Source organism: Aphanomyces astaci (assembly GCF_000520075.1).
Source record: "Aphanomyces astaci strain APO3 unplaced genomic scaffold supercont1.5, whole genome shotgun sequence".
Lineage (NCBI taxonomy): Eukaryota > Oomycota > Saprolegniomycetes > Saprolegniales > Verrucalvaceae > Aphanomyces > Aphanomyces astaci.
Window position 1 is genome coordinate 866,370 of NW_009798268.1, and position 13,575 is coordinate 879,944.

General features: G+C 50.8%; 7 protein-coding genes across 12 annotated transcripts; 4 read left to right on the top strand and 3 right to left on the bottom strand.

The window, feature by feature from the left end:
- Positions 1–690: 690 nt before the first annotated feature.
- On the top strand, positions 691–2,163 carry H257_03066 (hypothetical protein). The gene is made up of 2 exons (XM_009826977.1): positions 691–1,245; positions 1,302–2,163. Exons 1-2 carry the CDS (start codon positions 787–789, stop codon positions 2,004–2,006), a joined length of 1,164 nt encoding a protein of 387 aa, XP_009825279.1. The 5' UTR covers positions 691–786; the 3' UTR covers positions 2,007–2,163.
- Positions 2,164–2,473: 310 nt separating this feature from the next.
- Positions 2,474–3,346, bottom strand: H257_03067 (ATP-dependent protease subunit HslV). The gene is made up of 4 exons (XM_009826978.1): positions 3,194–3,346; positions 2,969–3,134; positions 2,847–2,917; positions 2,474–2,804 (listed from the first exon to the last, which is right to left on the bottom strand). The coding sequence occupies exons 1-4, from the start codon at positions 3,314–3,316 to the stop codon at positions 2,523–2,525; spliced, it is 642 nt and encodes a 213-aa protein (XP_009825280.1). The 5' UTR covers positions 3,317–3,346; the 3' UTR covers positions 2,474–2,522.
- A 199-nt stretch (positions 3,347–3,545) lies between these two features.
- H257_03068 (hypothetical protein) lies at positions 3,546–4,327 on the top strand. The gene has a single exon (XM_009826979.1). It carries the CDS (start codon positions 3,565–3,567, stop codon positions 4,231–4,233), a length of 669 nt encoding a protein of 222 aa, XP_009825281.1. The 5' UTR covers positions 3,546–3,564; the 3' UTR covers positions 4,234–4,327.
- Positions 4,328–4,581: 254 nt separating this feature from the next.
- On the top strand, positions 4,582–6,720 carry H257_03069 (hypothetical protein). Of its 4 annotated transcripts, XM_009826980.1 has the most exons (9): positions 4,582–4,801; positions 4,858–5,084; positions 5,135–5,171; positions 5,222–5,330; positions 5,391–5,622; positions 5,679–5,996; positions 6,046–6,138; positions 6,191–6,288; positions 6,341–6,720. In XM_009826980.1, the coding sequence occupies exons 1-9, from the start codon at positions 4,588–4,590 to the stop codon at positions 6,660–6,662; spliced, it is 1,650 nt and encodes a 549-aa protein (XP_009825282.1). In that variant the 5' UTR covers positions 4,582–4,587; the 3' UTR covers positions 6,663–6,720. The 4 variants fall into 4 exon arrangements, with proteins under 4 accessions (XP_009825282.1, XP_009825283.1, XP_009825285.1 ...); XM_009826981.1 differs by having other exon boundaries at positions 5,679–6,138; XM_009826983.1 differs by lacking the exons at positions 6,191–6,288; positions 6,341–6,720 and having other exon boundaries at positions 6,046–6,159.
- A 146-nt stretch (positions 6,721–6,866) lies between these two features.
- Positions 6,867–8,615, bottom strand: H257_03070 (the record flags this gene model as incomplete). 2 transcript variants are annotated; one of them, XM_009826984.1, is made up of 11 exons in its annotated part: positions 6,867–7,215; positions 7,269–7,328; positions 7,395–7,430; positions 7,553–7,643; positions 7,704–7,816; positions 7,876–7,941; positions 8,005–8,205; positions 8,265–8,334; positions 8,398–8,422; positions 8,471–8,524; positions 8,576–8,615. In XM_009826984.1, 11 exons carry the CDS (start codon positions 8,613–8,615, stop codon positions 6,964–6,966), a joined length of 1,008 nt encoding a protein of 335 aa, XP_009825286.1. In that variant the 3' UTR covers positions 6,867–6,963. The 2 variants fall into 2 exon arrangements, with proteins under 2 accessions (XP_009825286.1, XP_009825287.1); XM_009826985.1 differs by having other exon boundaries at positions 6,867–7,328.
- Positions 8,616–8,702: 87 nt separating this feature from the next.
- Positions 8,703–10,394, bottom strand: H257_03071 (hypothetical protein). The gene is made up of 11 exons (XM_009826986.1): positions 10,349–10,394; positions 10,229–10,282; positions 10,151–10,175; positions 10,032–10,101; positions 9,743–9,946; positions 9,630–9,695; positions 9,436–9,563; positions 9,273–9,363; positions 9,184–9,219; positions 9,063–9,122; positions 8,703–9,012 (listed from the first exon to the last, which is right to left on the bottom strand). The coding sequence occupies exons 1-11, from the start codon at positions 10,380–10,382 to the stop codon at positions 8,797–8,799; spliced, it is 984 nt and encodes a 327-aa protein (XP_009825288.1). The 5' UTR covers positions 10,383–10,394; the 3' UTR covers positions 8,703–8,796.
- Positions 10,395–10,492: 98 nt separating this feature from the next.
- On the top strand, positions 10,493–12,505 carry H257_03072. Of its 2 annotated transcripts, XM_009826988.1 has the most exons (10): positions 10,493–10,582; positions 10,632–10,685; positions 10,736–10,760; positions 10,816–10,885; positions 10,941–11,138; positions 11,197–11,262; positions 11,778–11,905; positions 11,952–12,039; positions 12,109–12,204; positions 12,249–12,505. In XM_009826988.1, the coding sequence occupies exons 1-10, from the start codon at positions 10,543–10,545 to the stop codon at positions 12,468–12,470; spliced, it is 987 nt and encodes a 328-aa protein (XP_009825290.1). In that variant the 5' UTR covers positions 10,493–10,542; the 3' UTR covers positions 12,471–12,505. The 2 variants fall into 2 exon arrangements, with proteins under 2 accessions (XP_009825290.1, XP_009825289.1); XM_009826987.1 differs by having other exon boundaries at positions 12,109–12,505.
- Positions 12,506–13,575: the final 1,070 nt, after the last annotated feature.

The following is a 13,575-nucleotide window of genomic DNA, read 5'->3' on the forward strand; positions in this document are numbered from 1 at the left end:
CGTCGTCGAACGATGTGGACCATCCATTATTATCATGCAGCCTTCCGAAATGATGTCAAAACTCTGCACTCGAAAAGATGTGCAATGTGCTGGTGAGATTCAAATCGTTTTGAGCCGTGAAACCAAGCATCATCCAACTGGCACATACTGGTACACACAGCTGAGCGTGTGTATATCGTTTTGTGTGCATATCGTGGTTAAGGAAAGCAAAAGGTACAGTATGGGAACCCTGACAGGCCACGCTGTCATATTTTCGACTGCGAACTTACAGTTAACTATTAACTACTCCAAGCTTTCAAAAGAGCAAGGTTGAAACTGCAGGGAGCGCGGCGTAGTATGTAATGTACAGTACCAAACTACCGGTAACATTACGTCAGTTGACGAGGCACCGATTGCCAAATCTCTCCACCCCCAAGGTCCTCCACGTTCTCCGCCGCCGCCGCCGCCACTGTCGCCCCCAGTAGACTTACTTGTCGGGTGGAGCATTTACTTGACTCAAGGTCGCTCTGTTGCAGCAAAAACCGACGAAATTTCGAAAAAAGAAGGATTTTACAGACTTCAACAATGGCGTGGATTGGTCGAAAACCATATCTTTTTCGAATATCGATCGATTTTCAACCAATCAAACGAGAGATTTTACCTTCGAAGCGTCGCGTCGGAACCGTCGCCCCCCACCAAAAACCCCAATATCCAAGATCATTTCGTTTTTTCCGTAGCTTTTTGCTCCCGGCGCCCAAGTCCACAACAGCAAGAGATCTTTAGGCGGCAACCAAGGAACGAAACATCATGGCAGACGCAGAGGGCGTACAGCAAGAGCTGCAGGACTACCTGCAGAAGAAGGGCATCAATACCCTCTTCATCAACATCGTCGAGTCACTCCTTCTCTCCAAGCCCGAAAACCCCGTCCAACACATCATTGAGTACCTCAAGACCAACTTCCCCGAGCAAGCCACATCGAGAAAGCCCGACGCGCCTGCCATTGCGACTGGGCATCATTCGGACGAGTCAGAGAGCGAAGACGAACCAGACGAAGACTCGATCGGCGAAATGCACCAGACTACCCAACCGACGCGACCCTTTGGCAAAGGACGACGAACGTCCGTGTCCGCGGAAACTTTGGATCCCGAGAGCGCCAAACCCCTCGAGGCCGTGACTCACCCCAAGTCACAGGAGGAACGGAAACGCATTTCGGACATCTTGGCCGACAACATTCTGTTCAAATCGCTCGACGACAAGCAGTCCAAAGTAACACGTTCCGCCCCCTCACGTACTAGAGAGTTGATCGAAAAGTGTCCATGTAGATTTTGCTGGACGCGATGTTCCCCAAGGAATTCGACATTGGTGAGACGATTATCAAGCAAGGCGACGACGGCGACAACTTTTACATTTTGGACACGGGCGTGTGCGAGGTATACAAGGACGACAACCTCGTGTTGACGTGCACAGAGGCCATGTCGTTTGGCGAGTTGGCGCTTATGTACAACGCGCCGCGCGCCGCCACGGTCAAGGTCAAGGAAAAGTCCAAGGTGTGGGCGCTGGACCGACAAACGTTCAAGTACATCATCATGGAAACCACCATGAAGAAACGAGACACGTACAAGGGGTTCATTCAAAAGGTGCCGCTTCTCGAGAGTCTGAGCGAGTACGAGCGGCTGACGGTCGCCGACGCCCTTCGCGTGGACACGTTTGCCGACGGCGAAGTGATCATCCGCCAGGGCGACGACGGCAACTTGTTCTACATCTTGTCCGAGGGCACGGCTGTGTGCACCAAGCAACTATCACCGAACGAGCCCATCCAGGAGATCGGCGTGCTTGTCCAAGGCGCGTACTTTGGGGAGATTGCGCTGCTGACGACGCGCCCCCGACAGGCGACGGTAACTGCCAAGGGCGAAGTCAAGTGTCTGACCCTGGATCGGAAGACGTTCAAGCGGGTGATGGGTCCGCTGGAGAACATTCTAAAGCGCAATTTGGCCCAGTACAACCTCGTCATGGCCAACACCATCTAACCCACCGACGCGCATCGCAGGATCATATGAATTGTTATATATATATATATTTTACACAACTACACAACTACTATTATTAATAATAGTATGCAATAGCATGATGATGGTACTACTCCGGAGTAATATCAATAATATATGGTGTGGGTTCCAAAGGGCACAGTGCACTTGCATGGAGGAATGTTGGTAATGAAGGCGGAGAGTGACAGTCTCGTGGGATGCATAGGAGGTGTGTACGGTGCGGTCATTCTGATGGAAGATATGAGTTTACATGGAGTGCCCTTGATGAGACCATTGCGAGGTCGGTAGCGTAGGTCCACTAGATCCGACGGATTGCAGTCGAGATTTGATGCCGAAGCATTTGGAATGGCGTTGGCATGTCCTGTGGGAAATGCAAGTGCAAACGGTCCCGGGCGTGTACGATGAGATGAATGTGCTGCATGTGATGGGACCGACCGACGAAACAAGAATGGAAGAGGAGTCCTCGCGTTCATTCACGACCATAGACTGGGATCGTGTTTACGCCGGGGGAGACGCAGTAGCAGCAACACTGGGTTCTTCGTCCAACACTTCGACGACGACGTTGTGGTTGGTGTAGACGCAAATGTCGGCGGCGATCTTCATGCTGCGTCGCGCCACTTCTTCGGCCGACAAGTGCGGCTCTTCGATCAACGCACGAGCGGCAGCCAGCGCGTACGTGCCGCCGGATCCGATGCCGATGATCCCATCGTGTGGTTGAAGCACGTCGCCGTTCCCGGTCAACGTGAACGACTGCTTGTTGTCCGTGACAATCAGGAGCGCCTACCACCCATGTCAGAATCTATGCAACATGCGATGTCGTACTTCCAGCGCGCGGAGGTACTTGTCCGTTCGCCACGCCTTGGCCAACTCCACGCAGGCGCGTGTCAATTGTCCTACGAATCGCACGTGACGAATGTGATTTGGTGTCGGGTGAACCTTATTACCAGGGTACTCTTCCAATTTGCTCTCCAAGCGCTCGATGAGCGTGAACGCGTCGGCCGTAGATCCTGCAAACCCTGCGATAACGTTTTCGTTGATCCGGCGGACCTTTTGCGCATTCGGCTTGACAATCGTGTGACCAAGAGACACTTGTCCGTCGCCAATGACAACCTACGAACCATTCATCCGGTCCGTCAGATCAGCGCTATGATTCGAGACGAGGTACGTACAACTTTGCCATTCTTGCGCACGCACAAGATCGTTGTGCCGTGCATTGTGGGACCGGATGAGAAATGGCGAGAGGTAGCGATGCCACCGTGGCGGGCGGCACTTGCGATCAAGGTCTTGAACATGAGGTTCGGAGAAGGTCCGCAGAATGCAAGCACCACAAAGTGGTTTAACCTACGTTTAAACTTGATTTGCAAGGTTTTTTCCGATGCAAGAGCGTTTTATATAAAATTATATAGAATGGAAAAATTATCATTAAGCAATGCTTCGAAATATTAAATAAATATATCCCGGAAGTCTCATAAACACGGTTAACTTAACCGGATAGCTACCGGAATGATGTGCACAACTAATTTGACGACGTCGACTGAGCATGCACGTACTCCTTCGCCGGGTGACGGCGGTACCGCGGCAGTCGTCCATGATGTTCCCAATGCTCCACCATCGCTCGATGAGTAGCAAGGCGGCGTATGCGAGGCAGCTGAAGGAGAAGAATCGACGGATTCTGTACTACACGTCTGGCGTCGTGATACTGTTCTTTGGTGGTGCGTATGCAGCCGTGCCGCTGTACAAGGTGTTTTGTCAAATGACTGGGTTCGGTGGCACCACGCAACGTAGTGACATCTTGGCGGCCGACAAGCTTAGCCCCGTGGAAGGCGCACATCCCATCCGCATCACGTTCGACGGCGGTGTCAGCGGCGCCTTGCCGTGGACGTTCAAACCGGTGCAGCGAGACTTGATCATCGTTCCTGGCGAAACCGCGTTGGCGTTTTACACGGCGATGAACAATACGGACAAGGCCATCACGGGCGTGGCCACGTACAACGTGTATCCCCCGAAAGCCGGCCTGTACTTTAACAAGATCCAATGCTTTTGCTTCGAGGAACAGCGGCTCAAGGCGCAGGAGGAGATCGACATGCCCGTGTTCTTCTTTATCGACCCCGACATCGTCGACGACCCTTCGATGCAAAACGTGTCCAACATCACGCTCTCATACACGTTCTTCAAGACAGATGACGTGGACGAGGAGGACGTCGAGTAAACTCCTGCCTAGCCAAGAAGTATGGGACGACCAATGTTGATGTACAATCAGTAATGCAATACAATCCAAAGATTATTGGGCTGTTTGTTGCGGGAATACTGTATCCATGCGCTTGTTCTCCCACATTTGACACTGCACTTGCCCAGATGCACACTGCATAACGATGCAAATGTAACTAGAAACGCTGCCTAGCAGCCGTACACTACAGTGTGTGCACTACATTCTTGGTGTCCAAGTGGACATTGCGTCGCTGCCATGGACGGGCTGCCAACGATATGACGTCCTGGCGCGAAACGTCCGTGAAACGGCTATGGTCGCCGTAACCGATCGAGGACTACTTTCCAGTGACTCAAGATGACGACAGATATTGGAGATGGCACTGACTCCGAGTACAAAGCAAAGCTGGCGGAGCTGCTAGATCAGCTGAATGGAGTGACGAAGCGAGGCACACGGGCCCAAGTAGCCAAGACCCACAACAAACTGGCGCACCATTATGTGGCTGGTCGAGATCACGAAATGGCCATCGAACAATTTGAGCGAGAACTGGACATTCGCAAGGAGTCGGGGGGTTCGTACACTGCAATCTACTTAAACCGTACCATTGTCAAAAGCAACTTGCTCTAGAACCCGTGGCCCAAGAGGCGTGCTTCAACAACATCGGCAGCATGTACTACGAAAGTGGTCGCATGGATCTGGCCATCGCGTGGTTCACAGAAGCGCTGACGCTGGCCACCACCAGAGCAAACTCACGGGCCGTGAGCCTCGCCCACGTCAACCTAGCCCTCGCCCATCAACGCTCCAAGCAGTTTGTGCAATCTGGTCATTTCGCTTCGTTGGTCGTCGACTCCCAGGTCGATCTGGATGGGAGCCACAACGAAAACGCTCATGTACTTTGCACTAGGAATCGGACAAGCCCATCCTCGTCTCGGCCTTGACTAGTACGAATGCTTGGTTGGAGAGTCTGACACGACACTTGATATCTGTGTAGTTCTTGCGGCGGCGGAACAACATCGCAAAGAGCTAGGCAAAGCCATCGCCCATGCCACCACGGCCCTTGAGGTAGCGGAAGATGTACAAGATGCGCATTTACTCGAATGGTGCAACCACACATAATCGACACCCCCAACAACACCGACTCCTTACACTGCTGGTTGTAGTTGTCTCAACAATCTCGCGGCATATGTCTTCGAAAGCAAGGACTATGGCCATGCGTACACCATCTACGAGCGTTGCTTGGCTGTCGCATCTGTGCCCAAGCACCAAGCCGCAGCCTTGTATCACATGGGCGTATGCGCCGCCGAACAAAATCACGTGCAAGTAGCCGACGCACATTTCACTCGAGCCATCGACGTGGCCAACAGCTGCAACGCCCCCGCTCTCGTTGCCCTGGTTACTTGATAGTTTGAACTGTCTTGGAGCTCATAGATCGTGCCGTACTATTTTAGGCCCAGGGGTGCCTTGGCATGTTGTGTTTTTTTCGTGAAAACCTGTACGACGCCCACGCGGAGCTTGTCATGGCGCTGCAGACGGCCCGGTTTGCGAGGAGTCCAGTCGCGGAAGCCAACATCGCCACTGGACTCGGCACGGTGAGCGTCATGGAGTCCAAGTTTGACGAGTCGGCGACGTATTTCGAGTCGGATTTGGCCATCGCGACGACCCACGACGACAAGTACGGGCAACTGCGGGCGCACTGCAATTTGGGGATCAACTACCTCCTCTCGGGGGATTCCAGTCATGCGATGCACCACTTTCGATCGAATTTGGTACTGGTGGCATTGTGTGTTATACTAATAAGTATGTTATTACGAGTAGAAGATTGCGACGGTGCTCGGCAACAAGAAGGAACAAGCGTTGGCATATTTTGGCATGGGCAGCGCGGCCACAGAAATGAAACGCCATGGCATTGTGCGTAGTAGCTAGAGTGTCGCAACGTGTTCATGTTGTAACAGCTCATCAGGCAATGGAGTCGACGGACGAGCCGTTGCAACTGTTCCTTCGGCAGAAAAAGTACGCCGTGGACGTCGGCGACAAGCGCCTCCAAGCTATGGCCAGCAAGTACGTCGATCAAGAGATGATGACCATCATTGCGTGACTTTGCACATGACAGAGCGATGGTCAACTTGTACGACAAGCAAGGCGCGTATGAAATGGCCCTGGCCGAATGCGAACACCTGATGGCAGCGGCGGATGCCGTGGGGGACGTCCCTCTCATGGCCGAGAGCTACGCCACCATGGCGAGCCTGCTGTCGTCGCAACTGGCGCTCCTCATGCAGCGCGGCGGCAGTCGGTTCCAAGACACGATCAACCAGCTCACTCAAAAACGAGACGACGTGTGCGCCAAGTACAAGGTGCTGTACGACACGGGCAAACTCCACCCGTCACTTCGTCGCCAAGATGTCGATCGCGTCGTGCTATTGCCGTGGGAGTAGAACAGTCAATGAGTAGAATGGTCACCAATAGCAATACATGAAACACCCATATCCAGTGAAACTAGTGGAGTACCGTAGGCAATTTACTTACAAGGCAGTTTTTTTGGGGGGGGGGTAAATACTTGTGGCTCCCCATTACTGCAAACGGTAGCACATCAAGGGGGGCGACGCGGAAGTAGTATCACCACATGATGCCAACAAGGATTAGATGGTGACCATATTTTATTATGTGTTCATCCAAGGAGGTTCTACACGCATGAGAAAACACCAACGCTGGTGTCAAGACACGTGATATCAGTATCTACGCATCCGAGCCGACGATCTCCTGGTCGATGGCTAGCAGCGTGGCCAAGCCGAAGCCTTCGATCTTGGTCATGGGCGGCAACTGGTGGCCGTCACAACCCTGCCACTCGAACTCGTCGTCTTCCATGTCCGGGTTCACGCGAATCAAATGCGCTTGGTAGTCGCCCGTGTCAGCAAGGCGGCTGTGGCTTCTGGTCGTTCTCAGCATGTACAGCAAAACCTGCTCACTTTGAATGCGTACTGATGGCACCTAATGTGTAGCGTTACAGTCCGTCTCTTCGTGGTTGGCACCACACTACACACCCGGGTGCCGCATCCAATTTCGAGAATCACCAGCCGCTTCGAGCTGTCCGCACTTAACGCCTACAGGTCTTTGAGTGTCCACTACAGCTACATCATTTCGTCAGATGCGAAGAGCATGCAACGTACGTCCTGAACACGGGCGATCCATTCCCTGTATCGACGCTATGAGGACAAGCCACGCAGTTAGATGACGTGTGGAGCCGGTCACCAAAGAAACGTAAACTTCACTGTGACCAAATTCAACTCGAAATATATATCCACACGAAACAATCACTAGTACATACTTCGTCGGTCGTATTCGGAATCCAATCGGCATCCCCAAACATGAGCACGTTGGGGCGCGCGGGGCCGCCGCATTCTGGACAGGCCAAGCCCCTATATACATGATTGAGATGGCATGATTCACATGTTATCATGACCAAGAAACCAACGTACTCTGCAGCGTCAGTGTGCGACGCAAGCATCGTGTCGGTGTCCACTTCAAAGCGGAAAGCAGACGGAAGCGTCCAAATCGCCTTGGAGCAGGTCCGGTTCGCGCATTGCCAATGCTAAAGTCGATGTAAGCATTTTGTCAACACTATAACAAGCAAGCCAACCCAGTCTGTACCTCGGTGTTGCCGTGGATTTCGTACACTTCGTTGGGCTGAAAGAACTTCAAAAAGTGCGCGTCCACCTACGATACAAGTGCAGTTTGTCATCCAATGATTGTATGTCAGAATCGATGGGGGGGTCGTACGTTGGACGTGAACGAGAAGAAAGGATCGGGGGTCGTTGTTGATGCGCTGCTGTTGTCGTCATGGCTAGCTACGCCGGACTTGGCCATCACCCGAGCCTTCCAGCGCTGTAAGATTTCGTAGCCAGCGTGGGGAGTGGTGTCTCGATACATGTTGAAGCAGTCGCCCCAAAATCCATAAAACACTGGCAAATCGTCACGAATCTACTTGCATGTGAAGCGGGTTTTACAGTATGCACACGTAGTACAAGTAAGGTACATACCCAGCACGGATCGCAGAGGTCGTGGTATTCGACTCCCATCTTGCTGTACGCATCTACGTTGGCAATATCCCTGCAAAGGCACAGTGCTGCGTGGACTAATCCACTCGAGGACAAGCTATATAAAGCCACTTACATGTACACTGGCAGCCCAGAGTCCGCTACGATGGCCATCGGTTCAACACAGTCTCGTGGTCACACGGCCGTACCTGAAAAGCCAGCGCCCGTCATGATCAAGAGGTAGTCGGCGCCTTTGACTTTTTCTATCCATTCAACGCCTTAGCATCGATATGTATGTCCTTGGCATCGTATACCCGCAGCATCGCGAATCAAGGACGATGACGCTGCTGCCATGTTAATTTGTCAATTGACAGTCGAATTGGTCGAAAAGGTACGCAACTCTCTTAAGTTCGATATTGAACCTGGAATAATTATTTTTGATTTCGACAGTGAAGGTCGTCTTCTTTTCATTTGGCTTGTCAGCGTTATGATCTTCATAGTCACATACTGTATGTACTAGTATACTATTTGCACTCTACATTGTCGCAATCGCGGTATCCATGTGCTTGGCGATGGCCATTAGAGCCGCCAGGCCCGTCGATTGGATCTGCCGCAGCACAGGTGACGCCGTGTCGTCGTCCCCATCGATGTCAGTGGGATTGATGCGAATGTGGCGCACTTGGTCAGTGGACTGAGTCTTGCATTGGATGTCCCGCGCAACCATTTCGCACTCCATCCGCACACTCGGCACCTTTATCACCTCTTGCTATCAAACACAGTCATGGTAGGAGACCAACTTACACGTAAGCCACAGCCAATTTCGAGCACCACAAGGCGCTTGGTTCGATCGCGCATCAATGCCTACTTTCGTTTGAGTATATATGTCAACAGTTCGAGGCCTTCTAGTACGAGAACTACTCACTTCTTCCACGGCAGCCTCCCACGCCACGTACCGTGCCTACATACCATTCATTCACTAGTTATATTGCCGTGTAGCACTCGAGTTTGCACCTCGTCTTGGTGGTTTGGAAGCCACGAAGTATCGCCAAACATGAGCACGTTTGGTCGCGCTGGGCCGTGGCACTTGGGGCATTCTAGAAATCTACCGGTAGTGATTGAGTGTGCTAGTTAGGATGTAGTATCTTGTTAGCAGCAACCACATGCCAAGGCGTACGGAGGGGGGGGGCTTGACACGTGCGATAGCATGGAAGTCTTGTCCACGGGGAAGCGATAGTCTGGTGGGAGGAGCCATGTGCCTGGACATGGCGGCACTCCGTCGCTCAACCCTGCGCATTGCCACCGCTAAAAAGGTGTACGTCACTTGGCCTTCAGCTCATATTTTAACCATACTACAGTAGTACTACCTACCTCTGTGGTGCCGTGAATCTCGTACACTTCGTTCTGGGCAAACATGCGACGGAAATGAGCGTCCACCTACAACCAAACAAGTTGGATGGCTGGCGATGAGTGGGGCTTCGTACGTTCGACGAGTACACAAAGAACGGCTCTGTTGTCACGTCAAGACTTGACTTGTCAGGCAAGAGAGACGCCAAGTCGGTTCGCTTTCGACACAGACGGAGCTTCCACTCGCGCAGTATCTCGTATCCTGCATGACCACTCGAGTCGCGGTACATGTTGAAGCAGTCGCCCCAGAAGCCGTAAAACAATGGCAAGTTTGCATGTGCCTATGAGTCAATGGACACATGTTTACATCGAGGAGGGAGGGTACATCCCTTGAGGGCAACGGCGATGTGTGTTGTGGTTGGTTACCCAGTGCGCATCACACAGGTCGTGGTATTCGAGATCCATGGCTTTATACGCGGCCACGTTGGCGATGTCACTGCATCATGACGACTGAGCCAACCAAGATACGTACAACCTGAACGTACTTGTAAACAGGCAGGCCAGAGTCCGCTACACGACGACACGATGGGTGGTCGACCAAGGAAGGCGTCGTGCATTCGTACCTGAAAAGCCCGCTCCGACCGCCACGAGTAGAAAGTCGGCCGACAGAATATCGTCTACGAGGTTGGCCATAGCATGGAGCGTTGAGCAACTACTCGTAGAAAGGTCATGGACATGCCAACCTGCCGCCGCGCCAAGCGCTGCATCGTCGTCCATGGTATTTGCGCGTCAAAAACCAACGTGGTTCTGTTAAGTGCGAGATCGTATAGATTCAAAATAATTGGTCAATAATTGCAGTCAATGGTTTTTTCCCAAAAAGAAAGCTGTTGGCATCGCATTTCCGTTCTCCGAATTGCCCACACAGGTGTTCATCATCATGGACACCCTTCCCATGGCCGCCGTGGCCTCCGCCGCCGGTAGGCAGACCGTGCGATCCTATCAACCACGTCTATGACATGCATGTAGAAAAGATCCTCCGCGCAGACATCTTGCTTGTGGCCGTGGGGGCGGGCTTTTCAGGTACCATCATGTGTCGAAATGTCATGGGTTTGAACTTGCCTTTCTTGTAGCGGATTCCGGCCTTCCTGTCTACAAGTAACGTCGCGACATTCGTACACGTCGGTCTCACAACCATGTGACTTTGTCGTAGGGACATTGCCGACGTCCTAGCGTACCACCAGTTGGGCGTTGACTACCAAGACCTGTGCGACCCATATTGGGTACCTACCTATCTACGACATGAGCTTCCATGAAACACACGCGTCGCATGTTCAGATATACGACGACATATCCATCTTTCTCGGGTTTTGGGGCGAGTCGTTCAACCAGTACCGCAACACGACGCCGCATGCTGGCTACGACATTTTGAAGCGGTGGAAGCAACGGTTGACATGCCAACTGATCAAAGACAAGCTCGCCAACAACAACCCGACCAACACGACGACAAGTCCGTTCTTTGTGTTTACGTCGAACGTACGCCGCACATTTGCATGCTTCATATGGTTGTTTGTCGTTGATGCAATGTATGTAGGTGGACTCGCACTGCACTCGCGTGTTTGCCAAGAACGAAGTGTACGACGTCCATGGCAACACTGACGTAAGATCTATCGTCGTTTGGATGATTTTAACGATATATATAGTATTATTGTGACTTTTTTGGTTGGCTAGCTTATTGACAATATTGATAGATTATTATTCTGACTTCGTGGCAATATTGTCAATATTGATGTATTATTATAATTCTAACAATTTGGTTGGTTGGCTTACATATGGAAATATCGAAATATTATTGCCGAGATTCACTTCAACCCCTTCGGAGACATCTGATTGGCTAATATCCACTTTGCCCTGCTTGGTAGTATTGTAGCCAATCAGCGACTAGTAATAATTCGGATTGACCAATGGGAGATATTGGTGCGTAGTGGACAGTCGATGGAACGGAACGAGTCCAGAAATTCATACCGAATCTCGCATATGATTATTCTGATTTGGTTGGTTCATAGTAGTACTGTAGCACACTGTGGAAATATCGATATATTATAATTCTAATCAGTGGTGGTGGGGTACCAATATTGATATATATTCGTCCTCGAATGACATGTGGTTGGGTAGCATTGGCAATGTGCTGGGTCCAAGGAGAAGTCGCCCCCGTGCTGCAACGACACGTGGACGTTACCGCCGGCCTTTCGATTCGACGTCGACCACAGGACCATGCTCGTCCACGACACGTCCTCCCCCCTGTGCGTTCGTTCTATAGATGATGACGACGATAACGTCATCGATCAGGCTGCAATGTCCTCGGTGCAAGGGGCCCGGTCGCCCCAACGTGCTCATGTTTCGTGACAAGCATTGGATTCCCAACGACGCTGCGGCGGTGCGTCCTGTCTAGAATATGGATATATCGTCGTCATAGAGAATAATGATAGTGTATATATGTATGTAGGACCGATATCATGCGTGGGAAGACGCTGTGGAGGACGTGTTGCAGCAACACCCGTCCAAGCGGTTGGTCGTGCTGGAGATTGGCTGCGGCACGCGGGTACAAGACAATAAAACAGCCAATCAATCAACTCGAGGATGTAGGTGGAAACTGTGCGCGAAAACAACGAAGAGCTCGTGCAGGCCGTGCTCGAAAGCGGCGGTCAAGCCACGCTTATCCGCGTCAACCCCGAAGTCGAAGACGAAGATGACTCGGAGCTTTCGTACCCCCACTTGCTCTCCATCCACGCCACGGGGCTCGCGACGTTGCAAGCAATCGACCACGTCATTCAGAGCGGCCTCGTCGCCATCCCCCCGTGCAATTAGACATTTGTGGTTGTAACATGATGTATTTGTCGATATTATATTGGACGACGAACCGATTTATTTGATCGTCGGTCGTGGGGAAACAAACATTGATACTACACTAGTACTATCGTCAACACATAAATCCAAATCTTGGGGATAATTGATTTTTTTTTTAAAATTGAATAGTAGAATTATTATTATTTTAAATACGCCCAAGTCAAAATAGAATTATAAAGTGGCTCGAAATCACACTCCACGTTTTGCCCAATTAATATTTCGAAAGTATCGTTCAAAGGAATTCCAAGACAGACTTTCACCTATTTTGGACGGTTTGGATCAAAGGTAAGCACTCTACGATTCTCAGTGATTGCCAACTCTCAGAAAAAACGTCCTTTGCACTATATTTAGAGATATTTTTTGCATCATTTTGAATACTCCAAATTCTGGATTCAGACGGAAATGTTCAGTTTTTGCCGATTTGTTAGATATTATTGCAAAAAGTATCCAATCGTTTGGCCATTTTTTATCACCTTTTAAAAAAATAACTTAAATGGGATGATCTACCTGTTTAGCTACATCATGGACTATGAAACGGAGGCGGTCAAGGGGATAGCGCTGTGATTAGTGTCTAAGTGTGTGACACAGTAGCTGTATACCACCAGTAGTTTGAAGGAATTTACTCGGACAACTTGGAACGTGAGTTGGTCGACAGGTACTGACTGTACTAGTATGATGATCACAGACACCGACGCATGTATTGTCGATTTGATACAAATTTGGGGCTATCGAATCGCGCCGATCAAACCGATCCACAATCGATCTGATTGGTTGAATTTCTTGAGAAGGTTTTGATTGGCTAATAATGTTGAGCTCCTCTGAGGTAGCCAATCAAATCGATTGAAATTCCAACGAGAAACCACGCCACAACACGAAATTTCACTCGAAAGCACAATACATATATTGTGGATTCGATACGAATTTCCAGACCAAGTCGAATCGAATCTCGCCGTCAAATCGAATCACGAATCGACGCTATTGGCTAATCCATTTTTGAGTGGATTTGATTGGCTCTTGCAGAAAGGACACGTATATTCGACCAATCAGAACTCCAGCGTGATTCAAT

What these genes read in the sequence shown, in the direction of transcription:
- H257_03066 (XM_009826977.1), top strand. Translation starts at nt 787, where the DNA reads ATGGCAGACGCAGAGGGCGTACAGCAAGAGCTGCAGGACTACCTGCAG. An exon ending in TCGACGACAAGCAGTCCAAA is followed by an intron (nt 1,246 to 1,301) that starts GTAACACGTTCC and finishes GTGTCCATGTAG; the next exon opens with ATTTTGCTGGACGCGATGTT.
- H257_03067 (XM_009826978.1), bottom strand. Translation starts at nt 3,316, where the DNA reads ATGTTCAAGACCTTGATCGCAAGTGCCGCCCGCCACGGTGGCATCGCT. An exon ending in TGCGCAAGAATGGCAAAGTT is followed by an intron (nt 3,135 to 3,193) that starts GTACGTACCTCG and finishes AATGGTTCGTAG; the next exon opens with GTTGTCATTGGCGACGGACA. An exon ending in CAAATTGGAAGAGTACCCTG is followed by an intron (nt 2,918 to 2,968) that starts GTAATAAGGTTC and finishes TGCGATTCGTAG; the next exon opens with GACAATTGACACGCGCCTGC.
- H257_03068 (XM_009826979.1), top strand. Translation starts at nt 3,565, where the DNA reads ATGCACGTACTCCTTCGCCGGGTGACGGCGGTACCGCGGCAGTCGTCC.
- H257_03069 (XM_009826980.1), top strand. Translation starts at nt 4,588, where the DNA reads ATGACGACAGATATTGGAGATGGCACTGACTCCGAGTACAAAGCAAAG. An exon ending in CCTCGTCTCGGCCTTGACTA is followed by an intron (nt 5,172 to 5,221) that starts GTACGAATGCTT and finishes ATATCTGTGTAG; the next exon opens with TTCTTGCGGCGGCGGAACAA. An exon ending in AAATGAAACGCCATGGCATT is followed by an intron (nt 6,139 to 6,190) that starts GTGCGTAGTAGC and finishes ACAGCTCATCAG; the next exon opens with GCAATGGAGTCGACGGACGA.
- H257_03071 (XM_009826986.1), bottom strand. Translation starts at nt 10,382, where the DNA reads ATGGACGACGATGCAGCGCTTGGCGCGGCGGCAG. An exon ending in GGTCGGAGCGGGCTTTTCAG is followed by an intron (nt 10,176 to 10,228) that starts GTACGAATGCAC and finishes GTCGTCGTGTAG; the next exon opens with CGGACTCTGGCCTGCCTGTT. An exon ending in AGATTCACGGCACCACAGAG is followed by an intron (nt 9,564 to 9,629) that starts GTAGGTAGTACT and finishes ACACCTTTTTAG; the next exon opens with CGGTGGCAATGCGCAGGGTT.
- H257_03072 (XM_009826987.1), top strand. Translation starts at nt 10,543, where the DNA reads ATGGACACCCTTCCCATGGCCGCCGTGGCCTCCGCCGCCG. An exon ending in ACCTGTGCGACCCATATTGG is followed by an intron (nt 10,886 to 10,940) that starts GTACCTACCTAT and finishes TCGCATGTTCAG; the next exon opens with ATATACGACGACATATCCAT. An exon ending in TCTTTGTGTTTACGTCGAAC is followed by an intron (nt 11,139 to 11,196) that starts GTACGCCGCACA and finishes CAATGTATGTAG; the next exon opens with GTGGACTCGCACTGCACTCG.